This window comes from Hakea prostrata, chromosome 4 (assembly GCF_041222555.1).
Source record: "Hakea prostrata isolate BN-2017 chromosome 4, UWA_Hpros_2, whole genome shotgun sequence".
NCBI lineage: Eukaryota > Viridiplantae > Streptophyta > Magnoliopsida > Proteales > Proteaceae > Hakea > Hakea prostrata.
In genome coordinates this window covers 30,511,504-30,527,180 of record NC_142603.1, presented here as the reverse complement: position 1 = coordinate 30,527,180, position 15,677 = coordinate 30,511,504, and the positions used below count along the sequence as shown (strand labels likewise).

The window sequence follows — 15,677 nt, the reverse complement described above, 5'->3', positions numbered from 1 at the left end:
ACGATACTAGCCGATACGTATCCATATTTGACCCAATCGATACGATACATCTCGATACGTCTCTCCATTGAATTACACTAAAATACACTAGTCAGAGCGATACAATACTCGATACAGGACGATACATCTCTTAAAATCACCTTACCAATACAATACTTGATACTGATACTTTAAACCTTGCTCAAAAGTAATGCGTAAGTGACCCACATGCTCCTTCATGTTCCTGCTGGCTTCTATACACCAGAATATCATCAAAAAACACCAAAATGAATTTTCGTAAATGCTCACAAAATACCTCATTCATAAGTGATTGGAATGTGGCTGGGGCATTCGAAAGCCCAAATGGCATCACGAGAAATTCATAATGTCCATTATGGGTCCGAAAAGCCCTTTTTTCCTCATCCTCTTCCGCCATCTTGATCTGATGATAATCGGATTTTAAGTCAAGCTTGGTGAACACTGTGGCGCCTCCTAATTCATCCAACAATTCATCGATTGCTGGAATAGGAAATTTGTCAGGAACGGTAAGCTTATTTAAAGCCTGATAATCCACACAAAACCTCCAGCCTCCATCCGTCTTTCTTACCAGCAAGATCAAACTAGAGTAAGGACTTACACTAGGCCATATCAGATCTGCAGTCAACATTTCCTGCACTAACCTCTCAATCTTGTTCTTCAGTGAGTGCGGGTAGCGATAAGGCGGGATATTAGGCGGTGTACTTCCTTCGGCTAGTCGTATCCGGTGATCTTGTGGTCGCCGAGGTGGAAACCCTGTGGGGTCTTCGAACAAATGTACAAACTCGCCTAACAGACTTGATATAGCCTCATTCACCTGGATTTCCCTAGCTTCCCCTTCCGTGAGTTGAGGTTGCAGCCAGTAGCCATCACCACTTGCCCGTACAGATTGCAACACATTTTTCAATATTGTTTCCAGCCTTAATAAGGTTGGGTCTCCCTCAGCTTTACTAGTCGACCTCGCCATTCAAAACTCATAGTTTTCAGACGCCAATTACTTCGCACCTCTCCTAATGTTTGCAACCATTCGACACCCAGGATGGCGTCAATACTGCCCAATTTGAATGGGTAAAAACTTTGTACGAAAATCTCACCACCTATGTTAATCGAGACATTTCGACAAACCCCAATCCCTCTGTTAATCATGCCGTCTCCCAAAGCTACCTGAATGTCCTTCTGTACTTCCAGACAAGGTTATTAAAGTGGTAAAGTGACCAGAGCGATTGGGGCTCCGTCTTGGCAATTAGGCGACTAAGCGGCGCTTAGGCGGCTTTAAAGCGACCAAAGCGGTTTAGTCAATATTTTTAATATAACTACTTTTAAACTACTTTTTAATATAAATACTTTTTATAATAAACTAAAGTACTAAACAAACATTCAACAATCACATTCATAAAAATAAAAATAAAAAAAATTCAAGAATCACAATTATGAAAATTATCCAAAAAAAGATTAAAAACATAGCTTCATCTCATCAAGCATCATAAGATTCATAACAATAATTATATAGTATGTACTATATCAGTAATCAATGTGAAAAATGAAAATGAAAGTAGTAATTTTACATTCTTACTTACCTCTATGATAGTGCGATGCCAAATAAGTGTCTTATACTCTTGTACATAGATCAGTAATCAGAATTGATGTATAGATTTTTCCCTTTTTTTAACCAAACAGTGCTGACATGATAAATTATTAGATCTCATTATTCCGATTTCCAAGTTATTGTTTATTTAATGATTTATTGATTATCAATGTTGAATATAGCTCATGCTTCACATTCTGTTTGCCGACGAGTTCATTTGCAAATTGGGCCTCGATTCCAAAATGGCTCACATATTTAAATTTATATACGGCATTGTAGAATAAATTATGATTAAAAAAAGAAAAATAATATGCACAAATTACAAAATGTAAAAAAAACGTTTACTTTAGCATCTAGGCGGCAATATGGTGCAAAAGGCGGCAAAGCGGTAGTGCCTAAGCAAGAAATCAGCCTGTTAGTTAAGCGGTTCAAAAACGGCTTTGCTGCCTAGGCAGCCGCTTAGGCGCACCTAGGCGGCCACTTTAATAACCATGCTTCCAGCCCTAACGGTTCCACTAGCTCTTGCGCGACAAAATTACGTGTTGCACCACAATCAACCAAAACGACGACATCGCAGCCGTGGATCTGCCCTTTCAGTTTCAGTGTATGAGGAGAATCGATTCCTACCAAAGAAGTGTGAGAGAGCTCTATCTCCAGCAGTGGTTCGGTTTCGACTTCTCCACCGTCACCCTCGGTCTCTTCCGCGAGATTTGGCTCGTCTTCATCGTGTAACAGCAACAGCTTCAACTGTTTCAGAGTACATCGATGGCCCTTGGTATATGGAGCGTCGCACCTAAAGCATACGCCCTTTTCCATTTTCTCTTTGATTTACTCCTGGGACAACCACCGCGAACGACTGGTGTTTCCCACTGCTGAAGTCGCTGCAGATCGAGAATGAGCAGAGGAAGATGACGGTTCAGTTCTCTGGTTTGGGCGAATTGGTATGTTGCTCCCTTGGTTCGATCCGACTCCTTGGTTGGACTCGTGATGTGTTTCGGTTCCTTTATTATTGTTATTGGTCGGGCCCAATTGAATGTGGCGTTGGGTCGGGCTTTGGGCTGATTGAATGGGCTGGGCCCAAGAAGCTTTCTTATTGAACTTACCCACCCAGTTTTTGGCTTCCACTGCTTGGGTCAGGTCCATTATTTGGCCCAAAGTAGTGGGTCCAAATAACCGTACTTCAGCTCTTATATCTTCATTTAACCCTGCGAGAAAAACACCTTTTAACCGCTCATTGTCTACAGATCTGGCAGCCGCCGTAAGGAGCTTGAATCCATCTCTATATGCTGCAAACGTTCCAGTTTGTTTATGGGTGATCAATGTCTCTTGGGGGGGTCTTCATTTGTGTCGAACTAAACCTCTGAATCATTGCTTCTTTCAGTCCTTTCCATGATAGCAACAGTTGCTGAAGTTTGCGGGAGCGTATCCATCCCAACGCTACTCCTTCAAAACACAGTGTTGCAGTTCGAAGTTTCTCTCCTTCGCTCAATCTATACAGATCGAACTTGCGATCCATCCCATAGGGTCTTCTCCTAGAAAAGTCGGCATTTCAAGTTGCCTGGGGAGAAAATCTCTTGATTTTTCTGCTGTACCCATTCTCGCGTTGTGATCTGGTGTGCCTTCAATTTCAATTTCCTCTGCTGTTAGATTATCGACTAACTTCCCTTTTGAAAACATAAATCTCAGTTCTTCTCTAAATTCGTCATTGGCCTTTTCTCCCTTTTCTATTTGTTGTGCTAAGATTCCTACCTGTCCTTGTGTCTCCTTCACGATCGTTTCCAGTTCTTCTACCCGTTGCTCCATTCAGCTCTTTGCCATTCCCTTGGAATCGATTAGCTTTGATACCAATTTGTTAAGCCCCAAATTCAATAGCTCAACAATGGAGGATCAACACCGAAAAGATAGTAGAAAATACTAGTTATTTATTATAATGCTGAATCAAAGAACAAAGCACACTACTAGCAGTAGGTGTCCCTATAGCTACCCGAGAGCATTAGCCCTCACCCTTATCTCCCTTGATAACTAAAAACATGAAACTAATCTACTCCTCCTTCCCAATATTAATAGCAAATACTTGCCTACAATAACCCGCCGTAGATTCATCCCAAATCTATTCCTATAAGGCAATCTGAACTTCTGAATCTCCTCTGAATCTCTCAACCGTTTCCTTCCCTTCTGGACTATTGATCAGCAGATCTTGTGGATCTCCTGCCTTGCTTACGAGTATAGACTCGTGAAATAAGGGGCTTATCATAAGTAATTTCCCTTTTTGGTGTAACTCAGTTTAGGAAACTTTTGTAAACTAAGACTTGATTTTACATTATAAATAAAGTATCCAGGGAGAGCCCAATATACATGCAAGCTCTTCTCTTTTCTCGTTATCTTCTCTCTTCTCTTTTTCTCTTCTCCAGTCTTCTTCTTTTTTCTAAATTTCATTTCAGTCCATAGGCTGATTGTAGGTGCTGAAATTTTAATATGGTATCAGAGCATGTTAAATCAGCCTAGGGACTGCTTCTTCTCTCTCAATATTCTCTTTTTATTGTCTTTCTGTCTGGTGTGTAGCCACCTCTTGCTGCATTAATGATATTGATGGGGACATCACACCACAACCGCTCACCCCTCGTTACCACCAAAGGCGGAGGCGGCCCTTTCCATGTGTTTTGGCTACTAGAGAGGGTCATTTGGACCTTTAGGACCGTGGTACGCATACCATGTTTTTTTCATATATTAGTATTTGGGCTAGTGGGTTATTTTGTAAGGGTAGTTTAGGAATTTTCTTTCCACAATTTAGAATTGTTAGATTTTATTTTATTTCCTTGTGTCATTGGGGTATTTTTGGTCGTTTCTTTTATTGCTTTTCTTTTAAATATGTAACCAGCCAAAAGAAGGACAATTAATGAAAGAAGAAAAGAAGAAAAGCACGATTGCAGCCCTTTCTTTGTCTGGGCGAAAATTTGGTTCTCACTCACATTGGAACCTTCTTCCTCCTCCTCTCTAGGTAAGCTTCTTCCTTGCTTTCACCCTTATTTCACATCACAAAAATTCTTCTTTCTTTCCTCTACAAAGATCTACTCTTATTTTCCCCAAAGAAGCCATATTTTGTGTCCTGAATTTTTTTTCTTTTCTTTTAGTCCATTCCCCACATCTGACCTATTCATGCAGAAAAATCTTTTTTCTTCCCTCTTTTCCTTATTTTCTCTTATTTCGCTACCCTACGGCAGCCTCTGTTTTTTTGCCGGAAGTCTCTCTTCCCTCCTCTCTTACCTCTTTGTTTCATTTCTTTTCTTTTATCTTCTTGTTCATACGACAGTACCCTCTCTGCCGAGAGTTTGCTTCCTGCTTTCTTTTCTCTCCTTGCAACAAGTCCTATTTTATTGTCTTTGACTGCTGGTTCTATCCTTTGGTACTGGTTCCTCTTTGCTGGTTGTTTATTTGTTAGTTGGATTAGGTTTAATATATTTATTGTATTACTTATTCCATTATTGAATGAAAAGAGATCACATTGTCACTTGTTTGAGTTATCTTTATTCCCTTGGATGAAATGCCCTAACCCCCTCATGCCTACTTTTGTGGATGGATAATTAATCTGATTTCTTCCTTAAGCCCCTTTAGTTTGATTTCTGCATGTTAATTATATTCATGTTTGCTGATTTTTAATTTGGTGTAGTTATCTAAGTATGGAAATCAATTGTGCTGTGCAAACCCCCTTCCTTCATGATTTAGGATCCTTTGACTTGTAGAATACCCTAGCCTAGGGCTATCCTACATCAGATATAGTAGATCCTTCTTCACAATTCATGGAGTGATCTGCCTATTTGCTATAACCAGTACTGCAGAATCCATAAATTAGTGAAGTTTTTGGATACAGGAGGACCTATTAACCTGCTACAGCTCTTCGCCAGCCTGAAAATCTATATTGCTTCCAATCAACTCTATTTTGCCACTTTGGACTGCATCTATTGCCTGGGTAAAATTTGTTTCATGTGATTTCTTCAATTGCTACTGCTCTTCAATTGGTTTTATGTTCTGGAAAATATTACTGATGTCGTATTTGATTCTGCTGCAAGATATACTACTGGTTCCCCCGTTTTATTGATTTTTTCTACTCTGAAAACTTCTGTTGATGCTGTATTGCCTGGCTATTGCTTCTATTATTGGTTTCAAGTAGTTGCAGTTGATTTTTTTCATCAGATGAAGCTATTTTGTTTAAGGAAGAGTTCTTCATATCGGATGCAAGCTTCTATGCAAGTTTGGTCTCTTGTTGATGGCTAGATCCTCTGATATTGAATTCCCCTATAGATTGGAAATACTTTGTGTTTTAACTGGTCTTCTATTAGTACTGTTGGGAATTTACTGTACTGCTTGGCATGGTTGATTACACTATTAGTTTTCATGTTTCTCTATCTACAAAATACTCTATTTTCCCCTTGTCTTCTTATTGTGATTACTATTGCCCTTGCTAGGTAATATTCTATCTACCATAACTGATTTCAGCCTCTTATCTTCTGGTAAATAGGGGTTTTGATTGGGTATTGTTTGGCTGCTATTTTGTTATCTGTTTACCACAATCAACCTTAGATTCTTATCTTCTAGTAAATAGAAAACATATTACTTCTACTATTTTTTACTGTTATTGCTACTGCCCTTATGATGTGATCTGTATTTACTATTATAATTACTAAAGACAGAGATTTTGTTACGACTTCAAATCCAGATCTTATGGAATTTTAATGAAGATTCATATGTGAGACAACATAATGGCTTAATGAAGATTCATATGCTCTGTTTTGGATCTCTGGGATTGCATAATTAACCTCCACCAAATTCTGAGTTTATTTGGATTATGTTTTACACTTTCGTTGCTCCTTTTTGGCAATGTCAGGGTCATATTTTACTGGCGTTACCACTGTTGTTAGGACAACTATTCTGCTTACTTGTTTTTCGCTGCTCTAGTTAGTGTTTGGACTAAAAAAGGACCTGGTCTACTGGGTTTGATTTATTGCTGCCCTGTTCGGCTTATTTGGTGAATAATAACTTATTCTGCTGATGTGATTTACTATGCTTCTGACTTACATTATTGGGTTCTAAAGTACACCTTAATCGCTATCGATGCTATTGCAGTCCTATTTATCAGAATCAACTATAGTTGTTGCCTAGTGATTGCTGATTTACATTATTGGTTGTCATTATTTGTCCATGTGTCTACACGTGAAGGGGAGATTGAAGCCTTTTGTCCACCTACTTGGTTTGCAATAACACATATTGTCTTTTATTTACATACTTGGTCTGTAGTAATTTATACTACCTTTATCTACCTACTTGGTCCATAGTATCCTATACTACTTTAATCTGCCTACTTGGTGTGTAGTAACTTATACTACCTTAATCTACCTACTTGGTTTGGAGTAACCCATAATACATTACCTACTCGGTCCGCAGTAACCTTTGCTGCCTTTTACCTACTACTTGCCTTCTTGTAAAGAGCTTATATGGACATTGGAGCTGTACCTTACCTACTTGGGTAGACATTGGAGCTGCACCTTGCCTACCTGTGTAGACATTGGAGCTGCACCTTGCCTCCTTGTGATATGCGACTTTTGGTCCAAATTTTATCTTTATGTGTGGAAATTCCTCCCTAATACTGGCATTAATTGGATAGTGCTCTTGATGTAATTGTTGTTGTTATACTTATGGACAATTTATCTTCAGCACTGTTTATTATTCTCATTGTTGGATGGTTCCTTCGACATGAAAATTGTTTACTTAGGTTGCTGTTGATTATCTCCTAAGCGAAGTACTATCGGTGTTTGCTATTACTGCACGGTTCAAGATTGGTGCTGCCTTTCAAGTTTATTATTGTTGTTCAATCTGGAGTTTTCTTTATGTAACTCCAACTTGAGGGGGAGTGTTAAGAATTACGATAGCTTTGGTGCACAAATTACACAAGTTTCTATTTTGGAGCAGCAGTTTTGGTGCACAAGTTTTGAAAAATCAGGGTTTCTATTTTGGCTATTTTCTATTTTAGTTACTTTCTTATTTTTTTTATTGCTTGGTTGACAAGTAATTTCCCTAGGATAATTTCCTTTTTAGTAGATTTGGGAGTTCAATGCAATATGTAATTTTCCTTTCTACTGTAACTCAGTGTAGGGAACTTTCCTAAACTATGACTTGATTGCATTATAAATGAAGTACCAGGGGAGAGCCAAATATACATGCAAGTTCTCTCTTTTTTCTTCTCCTTCATCTTCTTCAGTCTTCTTCTATTCTTTTTCTTCTTTCTAAATTTCCTACCCTAGGCTGATTGCAGGTGCTGAAATTCTAACAATAGTGTTATCGTAAATAGTCTAATAAGCATATACGTTAAAAGGCAAGGTGTTTGCAGGAAAATTTCAACTGTCAACTCTATTACAGCTGCTTATCCTAAAATTTGAGATGTTAATTCGGGGTGACTACAATATATCAACACCCATCCACCCTCTCCCCTCTGTGTGAGGGAGCCTGTACCCAGATGGCTTTCATGTGGCACACACTTTTGGCAGGTGAAAATGTCAGGGAACCCTATTGCACTTCCCATGGATTGATCAATTGACCCCCCTTCTTTGGTACAAAGCTTATCCCAAAAGTTTGAATTGTTATGTAAGGTCAAAAACATTGTGTGTCAACATCTTTATTTTGCAATATAATATTGCAATGTATCAAAAGAATGGTGGATCAAGATTTTTTTTTTGAACAGAGATCAAGCTATTATGGTTGTACAACATTTGTTTAAAGGATATGGAGGATGGCTTGCCTTTCTTTAATTGTCTTGCATCATGAAAATTTAATTGGCTATAACTGCTTATACCATAGATAACCATGTCACAAGGATACTCCTAGCAGGCTTAACCACTTAATCAACAAATTTGGCTCATCTCGTTTATCCCTTTTTCTTAATATAAAATATATAATGTTTGAAGAAGTAATATTTATATCTCCTTTTCTTTTAACAAACTTTTTTTTTATTTTTTATTTTTATTTATTTTTATAGCTTTTTCTAATCCAATTAATTGGATTTTGCTTGTACTTTAACCCACAGTTAAACTTTGGATTTTCTATCTGTTGACAGAGCTTATTATCAGTTAATGGTTATGGATCTGAGATAAGGGTTTTCCTCACAAGGTCCGAGTCACCAGAGTGGGCAAAAGATACATTGCGAGAAGCTCTTCGGTTTGCAAGAATTGTACACCTGGATGAGGTAGACTGCAGTCGTCTGCTACCACATGTCCACAAGTGGTTTATACTCTACAGATATGTTCTGAAATGGTCTACAAGACTGAGTCCATCATATAAATTAGTATGCCATTTTTCTAAGTTTCTCTGTTGATGCAGACTGCACTATACTTTGGCGGAGTTGATCTACCACTGGAGTATTACGACCCTAAGAATGAGCTGAAGTCACTCAACTTAGTACTCTCACATATTGATAGCTTGCTCTCAGGTTCTGCACATGAGAGTATTGGTAATCTTCATGAGTTACGTGATGTTACATTAGATATGATAACAGATTTTGGGGAGAAGAATAGCGAAAAAGTATGGATTGAAAAGTGTAGCCGTGGTCCTGAAGAAGCTTTGTTAGAGTGGGGTAAAAAACGTGGTGTGAGAACAAGGTTGCAGATTGCTTGTAAGTTTTCACCTGGATCTTTCTCCATGTAATTTTATATTAATACTGTTTGTGTGGGTACATGTCCTTTTGAGGTGGCAGCGTATCACTTTCACAGCTTAAGTGGTCTCAAAATATGACTATATGCTGGAAAATTATCTGGAATATAAAATGTAATTATTGATCTGTTGCATTTTCTTGTTTCATTTGTAATGTAGACATTGAAGGAGCTGGAAGAGGATTAGTGGCATTGGAAGATCTAAAAATTGGTGACTCTTCTTTAGAGATCCCTGAATCTATGATCATTTGTGAGGAGCTTGTTTATGAATCTGACATGGTATGTTCCAAAAATCAGAAGCCAATATAATAACCTTCAGCTATTTTGATTTTCCAATAAAAGGAAAAGTTCATGTGACTGTGTTAGTTGGGGTTTTGTATCTATGCTATAGATTAAAAAATGACATTATTTTTAGATGCATGCTTTATGTTTATTTAGTTTCTGCTGGTGGTGTATTTTGTCAGCAATCTATTTGTTGTACCCACTGTGCAAGTTTTTCTACTCTAGGAAGGAGTTTAGTTATCCTTCTGCCTGGTGATTCTCACCCTCATTAGTGTATGGTCAAAAAATCAGAAGGTCTGACCAATATTTCCTTCCTCTCAGTTTCATGTATTAAAAACGATTGACACCATCACATCAGAGACTATGTTACTGTTGTGGAGCATGAAGGAGAGGTACAACTCTGATTCCAAATTCAAGATTTATTTTGAGACATTGCCTGAAGCATTCAATACAGGTAGGGTATTGTTTCTTTTGTCTGTAGTCCTCCCTGGCCCAAAAAAAGAAAAAAAAAAAAAAAAAAAAAAAAAAAAAAACAAAAAACACTGCTGCTAGATTTGGCTTCAGGAGATTTTGTTGTGGTCATGAATCAGAAATACAGTTTGATCTCCCTACTTGAGAATCCAGAGGAACAGTTTTTACACTAATGAAAAGAACTTGGTGTAAATTGTTAATCAAATGGTATCTTATGCTTCATATATTTCTTGATTTCACTTGAAATTATAATATAGTCAGGGGAGTTTTCCTTTTTGAGCTCCCCGTATCTAATCAATGCTAATCTGGAAGCTGTGAAATCCAGTAGGGGGTTAGCATGCAAGCGTATCACAAGACAAAAGCAAAAGCGGGGAAAAAAAAGGAAAAGAAAAGAAAAGAAAAGAGTGACAAAAACCTGATTTGAAATAAAAAATTCATTCAACCAGTAAATAAACTAAATAAGTATCAATAAAATAATAGTGTATCTGAGTTAGCCAACAATCAAGTCAAAGGTCTAATTTTTTGTGTAGAAGAGCTGCTAGTTGTGGTCAAAATCTGACTGTCAGATTGGCACTGATGGAGTAATCAATTGATCTTGGAGAAGGATAGCTCAACACCTGCAAAATCATGAACAGAATTGGGGCTGTAATTAGAGATCAATTAAGAATCCAATATTTGATTGTATAGTAACAAAATATAAAGCAGAAGCAAAAATCTGAAACTGTATTAATGTATTAGCAATAAAATATCAATTTCAGAAACTATAACTGAAAATAGGAGTCACAGCAAGTCATATATCAGTAGGATTTAATAACAGCATAAAAATTAAATGTGAATGCATTCTCTGTCCAGGAGGTGGCTCCTGTGTCAGCGCGAGGTTTACTGGGTGATGTAACCAGGGTTGGCCCCTTAAAATTGGGCCCAAAAACCAGACCCAAAAAAGTCACTTAAAGCTGGCCGATACCCCAGGGGTGTTCTGGTAATTTCCCCCTTCACTTTTAGGGCTGATTATGGGTCTAGTTTTACTCCCCTCAATCCTAGGCTCAGGAATCTAATTTTACATTTTTATTTTGGTTAGTCAGTTTTAAGTTATTTTAGAGTTCCAGTTGAGTTGGAGTTAGTTGGCTAGTTGTGATAAGGTTTGTTAGTAGGTTGTGATAGGGTTCCTTATCCAAAGGGATCCTATCATTAGAGTTGTTTTCTTTTGGGAGGCAGTTATTTCACTCCCTGTTTAGTAAGTCTTGTTTACTTAGACTCCAAGAAGCAAGGTTGTTGGATCCCCGTTAGTTAGGGAATCCTAAGTTTGGTCAATTATGTTTTTGAAGGGAGTCAATCAAGTGCAATTTTCAACTTGAGTTGATGAATAAAATTATGATTTGAGAATTGGCTTTGAGAGAAAATTGTGGGATCCCTTGGGGTGACCTGCGGCTGGGTATTTGCTATTATTGATGCAATTCTAGTTCTTCATCTTCAAGCATCCAACCTCAGCAATCAAGTCAAGAAGCAGTCTTCAAGCTTTCGGCCTGCAGCCTTCACCCCTTCTCAGCAGCCCCAAGTAGGTACAGACCTTTCACCACCCCTTCCCTCTCCTGCACAACCTTCCCCAACCCCTTGTCCCTGCTGCCACATCAATCCAGCAGCACCCTACACACCGCAAGCCCTAGAAAACCTTCCCCCTTGCTGTTTCAGGCCACCCCACTCGGTTCTCTGTCCTGATAGAGAACAAGAAACCAGCACAATTTTCAGACCTTCCTGCACTTAGGAGAAGACTTCTAGTTCCTGAAAACCCTAATTTCTGCTATCAACAGACCCAATTATTGCTGTTTCCTGTCTAGAAGATCCTGGTAGATCTAACCCAGACCTTGGGTTACATTAGTGGGAGCACCCGTGATGCCATTGCCAGATCTATTGCTGAATTGTCTTATTCTCTGTTGAACAACATAGGGTTGAACAGCCATAATTGGGCTTATTCTATGGGTTCAAAGTTAAGGACTTGTTTGATAACCCGTTAAGTGTTTCTGCTTTGAGAAGCACCAAAAACAGTTTTGAGTGTTTCTGGAAGCAGAAACACCTTTTTAGGCACATTATAAAACTTGCTTTTGGAAGTGGAAACAATACCATAAGGCATTTGATAAAATCCTAATACAACAATGGAACAGCCACAGTTAAGGTAAAAAGAGAAAGTAAAGAAAATAGAATCAATGGCTTCATTCATATTTTGAACAACTTCAAATCCATTTTAGAAAACCTATACACCTAGAATTTTATCGTGTCCATTTCTAGTATCATCCGTTTTCATCTAGTTCTTTACAGATGTATGACGCATCCACCTAAAGATCAAATGGTTGAAACCAATACAATTTCAATTTTGTTTTTTAACCCCTGTATATTCTCTTTCCTTTTTCCCTCTACCTCACTTGAGCTCTGAGATTATCGAGTTCAAGCTGCAGAAAAGATGACGACATACCCTGGATGTGATTTGAGTCTGCAGATCATAATATCAAATTCTTAAGAACTCTTGCTGAGTTTTTTCATTCGTCTCTCCTCTCTCAGACGATCCGAGATGCTGGAGCCGCCAATAGATATGATCAATGGATGAATCATTGGAAGTATTCTAAGAGTTACATCTACAAATCTTTTTCTCGGGTGAAATTTGAAGTATGAGAACTGTAAGGTACTGATTTTGATTAGTGAGCCCCTTATTTCGTTGAAGCCGAATTATGGGATCGGAACGACGTCTTCCTCATACTCTTCTTCTCTCTGTATGTGGGAGGAAAATGAGATTTTTCGCTATTGTTTCTTACATTTCTTTTTCTCTGTTTTCTTCTAAAAGGTGAACATTAAACACATTTTTAAATGGAAACCATCCTTTGTCCTAATTTGGCACCGTTGAAATGTTGATTTTCTTCTGTGATACTATAAAATCATCCGATAATTTGTTGGATTTAGTTTTCATGAGAACACTATGGCGTAGATTGACTACAAAGCAGAAGTTAATGGAAATTCTGAAATTTAGACATGAAAATGGGGAGGCACATGTGACGGCTCTGCTGCTGATATTTGTTTGGCCTTTTTGTCACAGCCATTGTCGCTAGCTCCTTTACTGAGTATTGAGAGGATTTCAGCAGGGTTTCATGTTTGGAGTGCCAAATTCCTTAAGTACCCCTTTTAAAACGGTTTCACTTAAACCCAACCTGCACCCAATTTTTGCTTCGAGAAACAGTTGTTGCGTCAAAAGTTTTTCTTGAAGCAAAACTTTTCATAAATTTCAATTTATGTTGCAAAGATCATCAAAAAGGAAATGGTTTTATCAAATGGTTTTTGGCCGATTTTTCTGCTTCTCGAAGCAAGAAATGCCAGAAACTGTTTTTCGGTGGGTATCAAATGGGTCCGAAGTGTCTAGGCCAAGTACGAAAAATAGGTGAGTTAATTAGTTTAAATGTTTAATCGGCCTAATTACATGAATTCTGCCCAACTTGAGTTATGAGGGTATAATAGTCTTTTCTTATTCTTTTCTTATGTTTTTATTATACTTTTTAGTGTCATAGTCTAAGTCAGTAAGTTTCCATTTTGGCTTCAGCTTGGGGTCCAAATCAGATTAGGACTCCACATAGTTGTCAAGGAGTCCCCAGGCATCCATGCCTGTGGTGGCTTAGGCACCTAATTCAGATTATCAATAAAGATTCTCAGTTTGAGTCCCTTTTCTTAGGTGTTGCTATGCAACAATATTATGTTCAATCTGGTAGGTCCATGATTGAAGAAACACTTAAATTCTTGGTGAAATAACCAAATCCTTGATATGGCTGAATAGACAGCCTTCAAAAAGCCATTCCTTTTGACCCAAGCATTCTGCAAAGCCGCCATTTAGGAATTTGGTGACCTACTCCATCCCCTTCTCCTTACCCCATATTTTCTATTTTTCTTGAATTGTCTTGAATTTTCTATCTTTCCAAGACACAAAATTCAAGGTCAGATCTACACCAATCTACTCGTCAGATCTGTCCCGCACTTTAGGTATGTCATCTACCCAGCCCTAGTGACCTTATATCCCAGGTTGACCCTCTTCTAACCATCCAACTCCAAGATATATACATAGAACAAAATTCTATCAAAACTTGCGAATTTCCACCGAAATTTCTCATTTTAGAAACCTCGAAACGAAAAACTAGGGGACCGAAAAAAATCCCAAGCTTTGATCGAAACAGTTGAAATTTCATCGAAACTTGTCGAAACCTCGAAACCTAGTTCAACCTTGCTGGACCAGCTGGTTCATGAGAAAAAAAATTCCCAAATTTCATGGGAAACATGAGAAATTTCATGGAAACTTGGGAAATTTCGTGGAAACCTAGGACTTTTTCCTACAAGTTTTGTAGCTTTTCCAAATTTTTGATTTTTTTGTTTATTTCATGTTTCTAAATACCACGATAAATATCCCCTCACATTTTTGATTGTAATGTGAGGAATTGCTCCTCTAAAAGTATATTATTCACAAGACCCCAATAGGGTATTTATAGTTACAACTTAGTTAAGTCCTATACTAAGTAGGAAAAGGAAATATAGAAATAAAACTCTAGACTTATGAAGAAACATAATCCTATTCTAATTAGGAAACCTCAGTCCATGTTTTCAACACTCCCCCTCAAGTTTGAGCATATATATTTATCATGCCTAACTTGCTCATAATGTAATTGAATATGTTTGTGCTCAAGCTCTTTGTGAGCACATCAGCCCGTTGCTCGTTTGAAGTAACAAAGCTCATATGGATCAGCCCAGCCTCAAGCTTCTCTTTGATGACATGTCTGTCAATCTCCACATGCTTAGTCCTATCATGCTATACTGGGTTATGAGCTGTGCTGATTGCTGACTTACTATTTGAGTATAACTGTATAGGAACCTCCAAATCTGTCCCAACCTCTTGAAGTAGCCCTTTAAGCCATAGTACCTCACAAATGCCTTGAGCAATCGCCCTAAACTCGGCCTCGGCACTGGACCGCGCAACTACAGCCTGTTTCTTGCTTCTCCAAGTCACAAGGTTACCTCCCACATATACACAATACCCAGAGGTAGACCTTCTATCATCTGGACATCTAGCCCAATGGCCCCAATCTACATCTGTATATGCCTCAATCTTCAAATGTCCATGAGCTGAAATTAAAATTCCTTTTCCTGGAGTAGTCTTCAAGTATCTCAAGATCCAATATACTGCATCCAAATGTGAGGAATAGGGATCATGCATATACTGGTTAACAAGACTAACTGCAAATGTGATGTCAGGTCTAGTGTGAGAAAGATAGATGAACTTTCCCACTAATTTTTGATACCTTATCTTGTCAACTGGTTCTCCTTCCTTTGCCTTCAAATGTAGGTTAGGCTCAATAGGAGTCTCAAGCAGCTTACATCCTAGCATTCCAGTTTCCTCAAGATATATACTTCCTCTGGGATAAAGATACACCACTAGTAGAATATGCCAACTCTAAACCTAAGAAATATCTTAGTTTTTCCATATCTTTGATTTCAAATTCAGTTCCCAAAAAAGTCTTTAATGTTGAAATCTCATCCTCACTCTTGCCTGTGATCACAATATCATCCACATATACTAAAAGTATAATAGTGTGGTAACCATCTCT

At 38.1% G+C, this 15,677-nt stretch overlaps 1 protein-coding gene across 7 annotated transcripts in view; it reads left to right on the top strand.

Annotated features, from left to right (window-relative positions):
- The window catches only part of LOC149018676 (SET domain-containing protein), a 42,801-nt gene that overhangs the window by 4,704 nt on the left and 22,420 nt on the right, over nt 1–15,677 (top strand). For all 7 annotated transcript variants that reach the window (XM_089152825.1, XM_089152822.1, XM_089152821.1 and 4 more), the window contains 4 exons: nt 8,706–8,834; nt 8,969–9,260; nt 9,458–9,576; nt 9,901–10,033. In XM_089152825.1, coding sequence (XP_089008951.1) covers nt 8,706–8,834; nt 8,969–9,260; nt 9,458–9,576; nt 9,901–10,033 — 673 coding nt within the window. The remainder of the gene's footprint in view (nt 1–8,705; nt 8,835–8,968; nt 9,261–9,457; nt 9,577–9,900; nt 10,034–15,677) is intronic.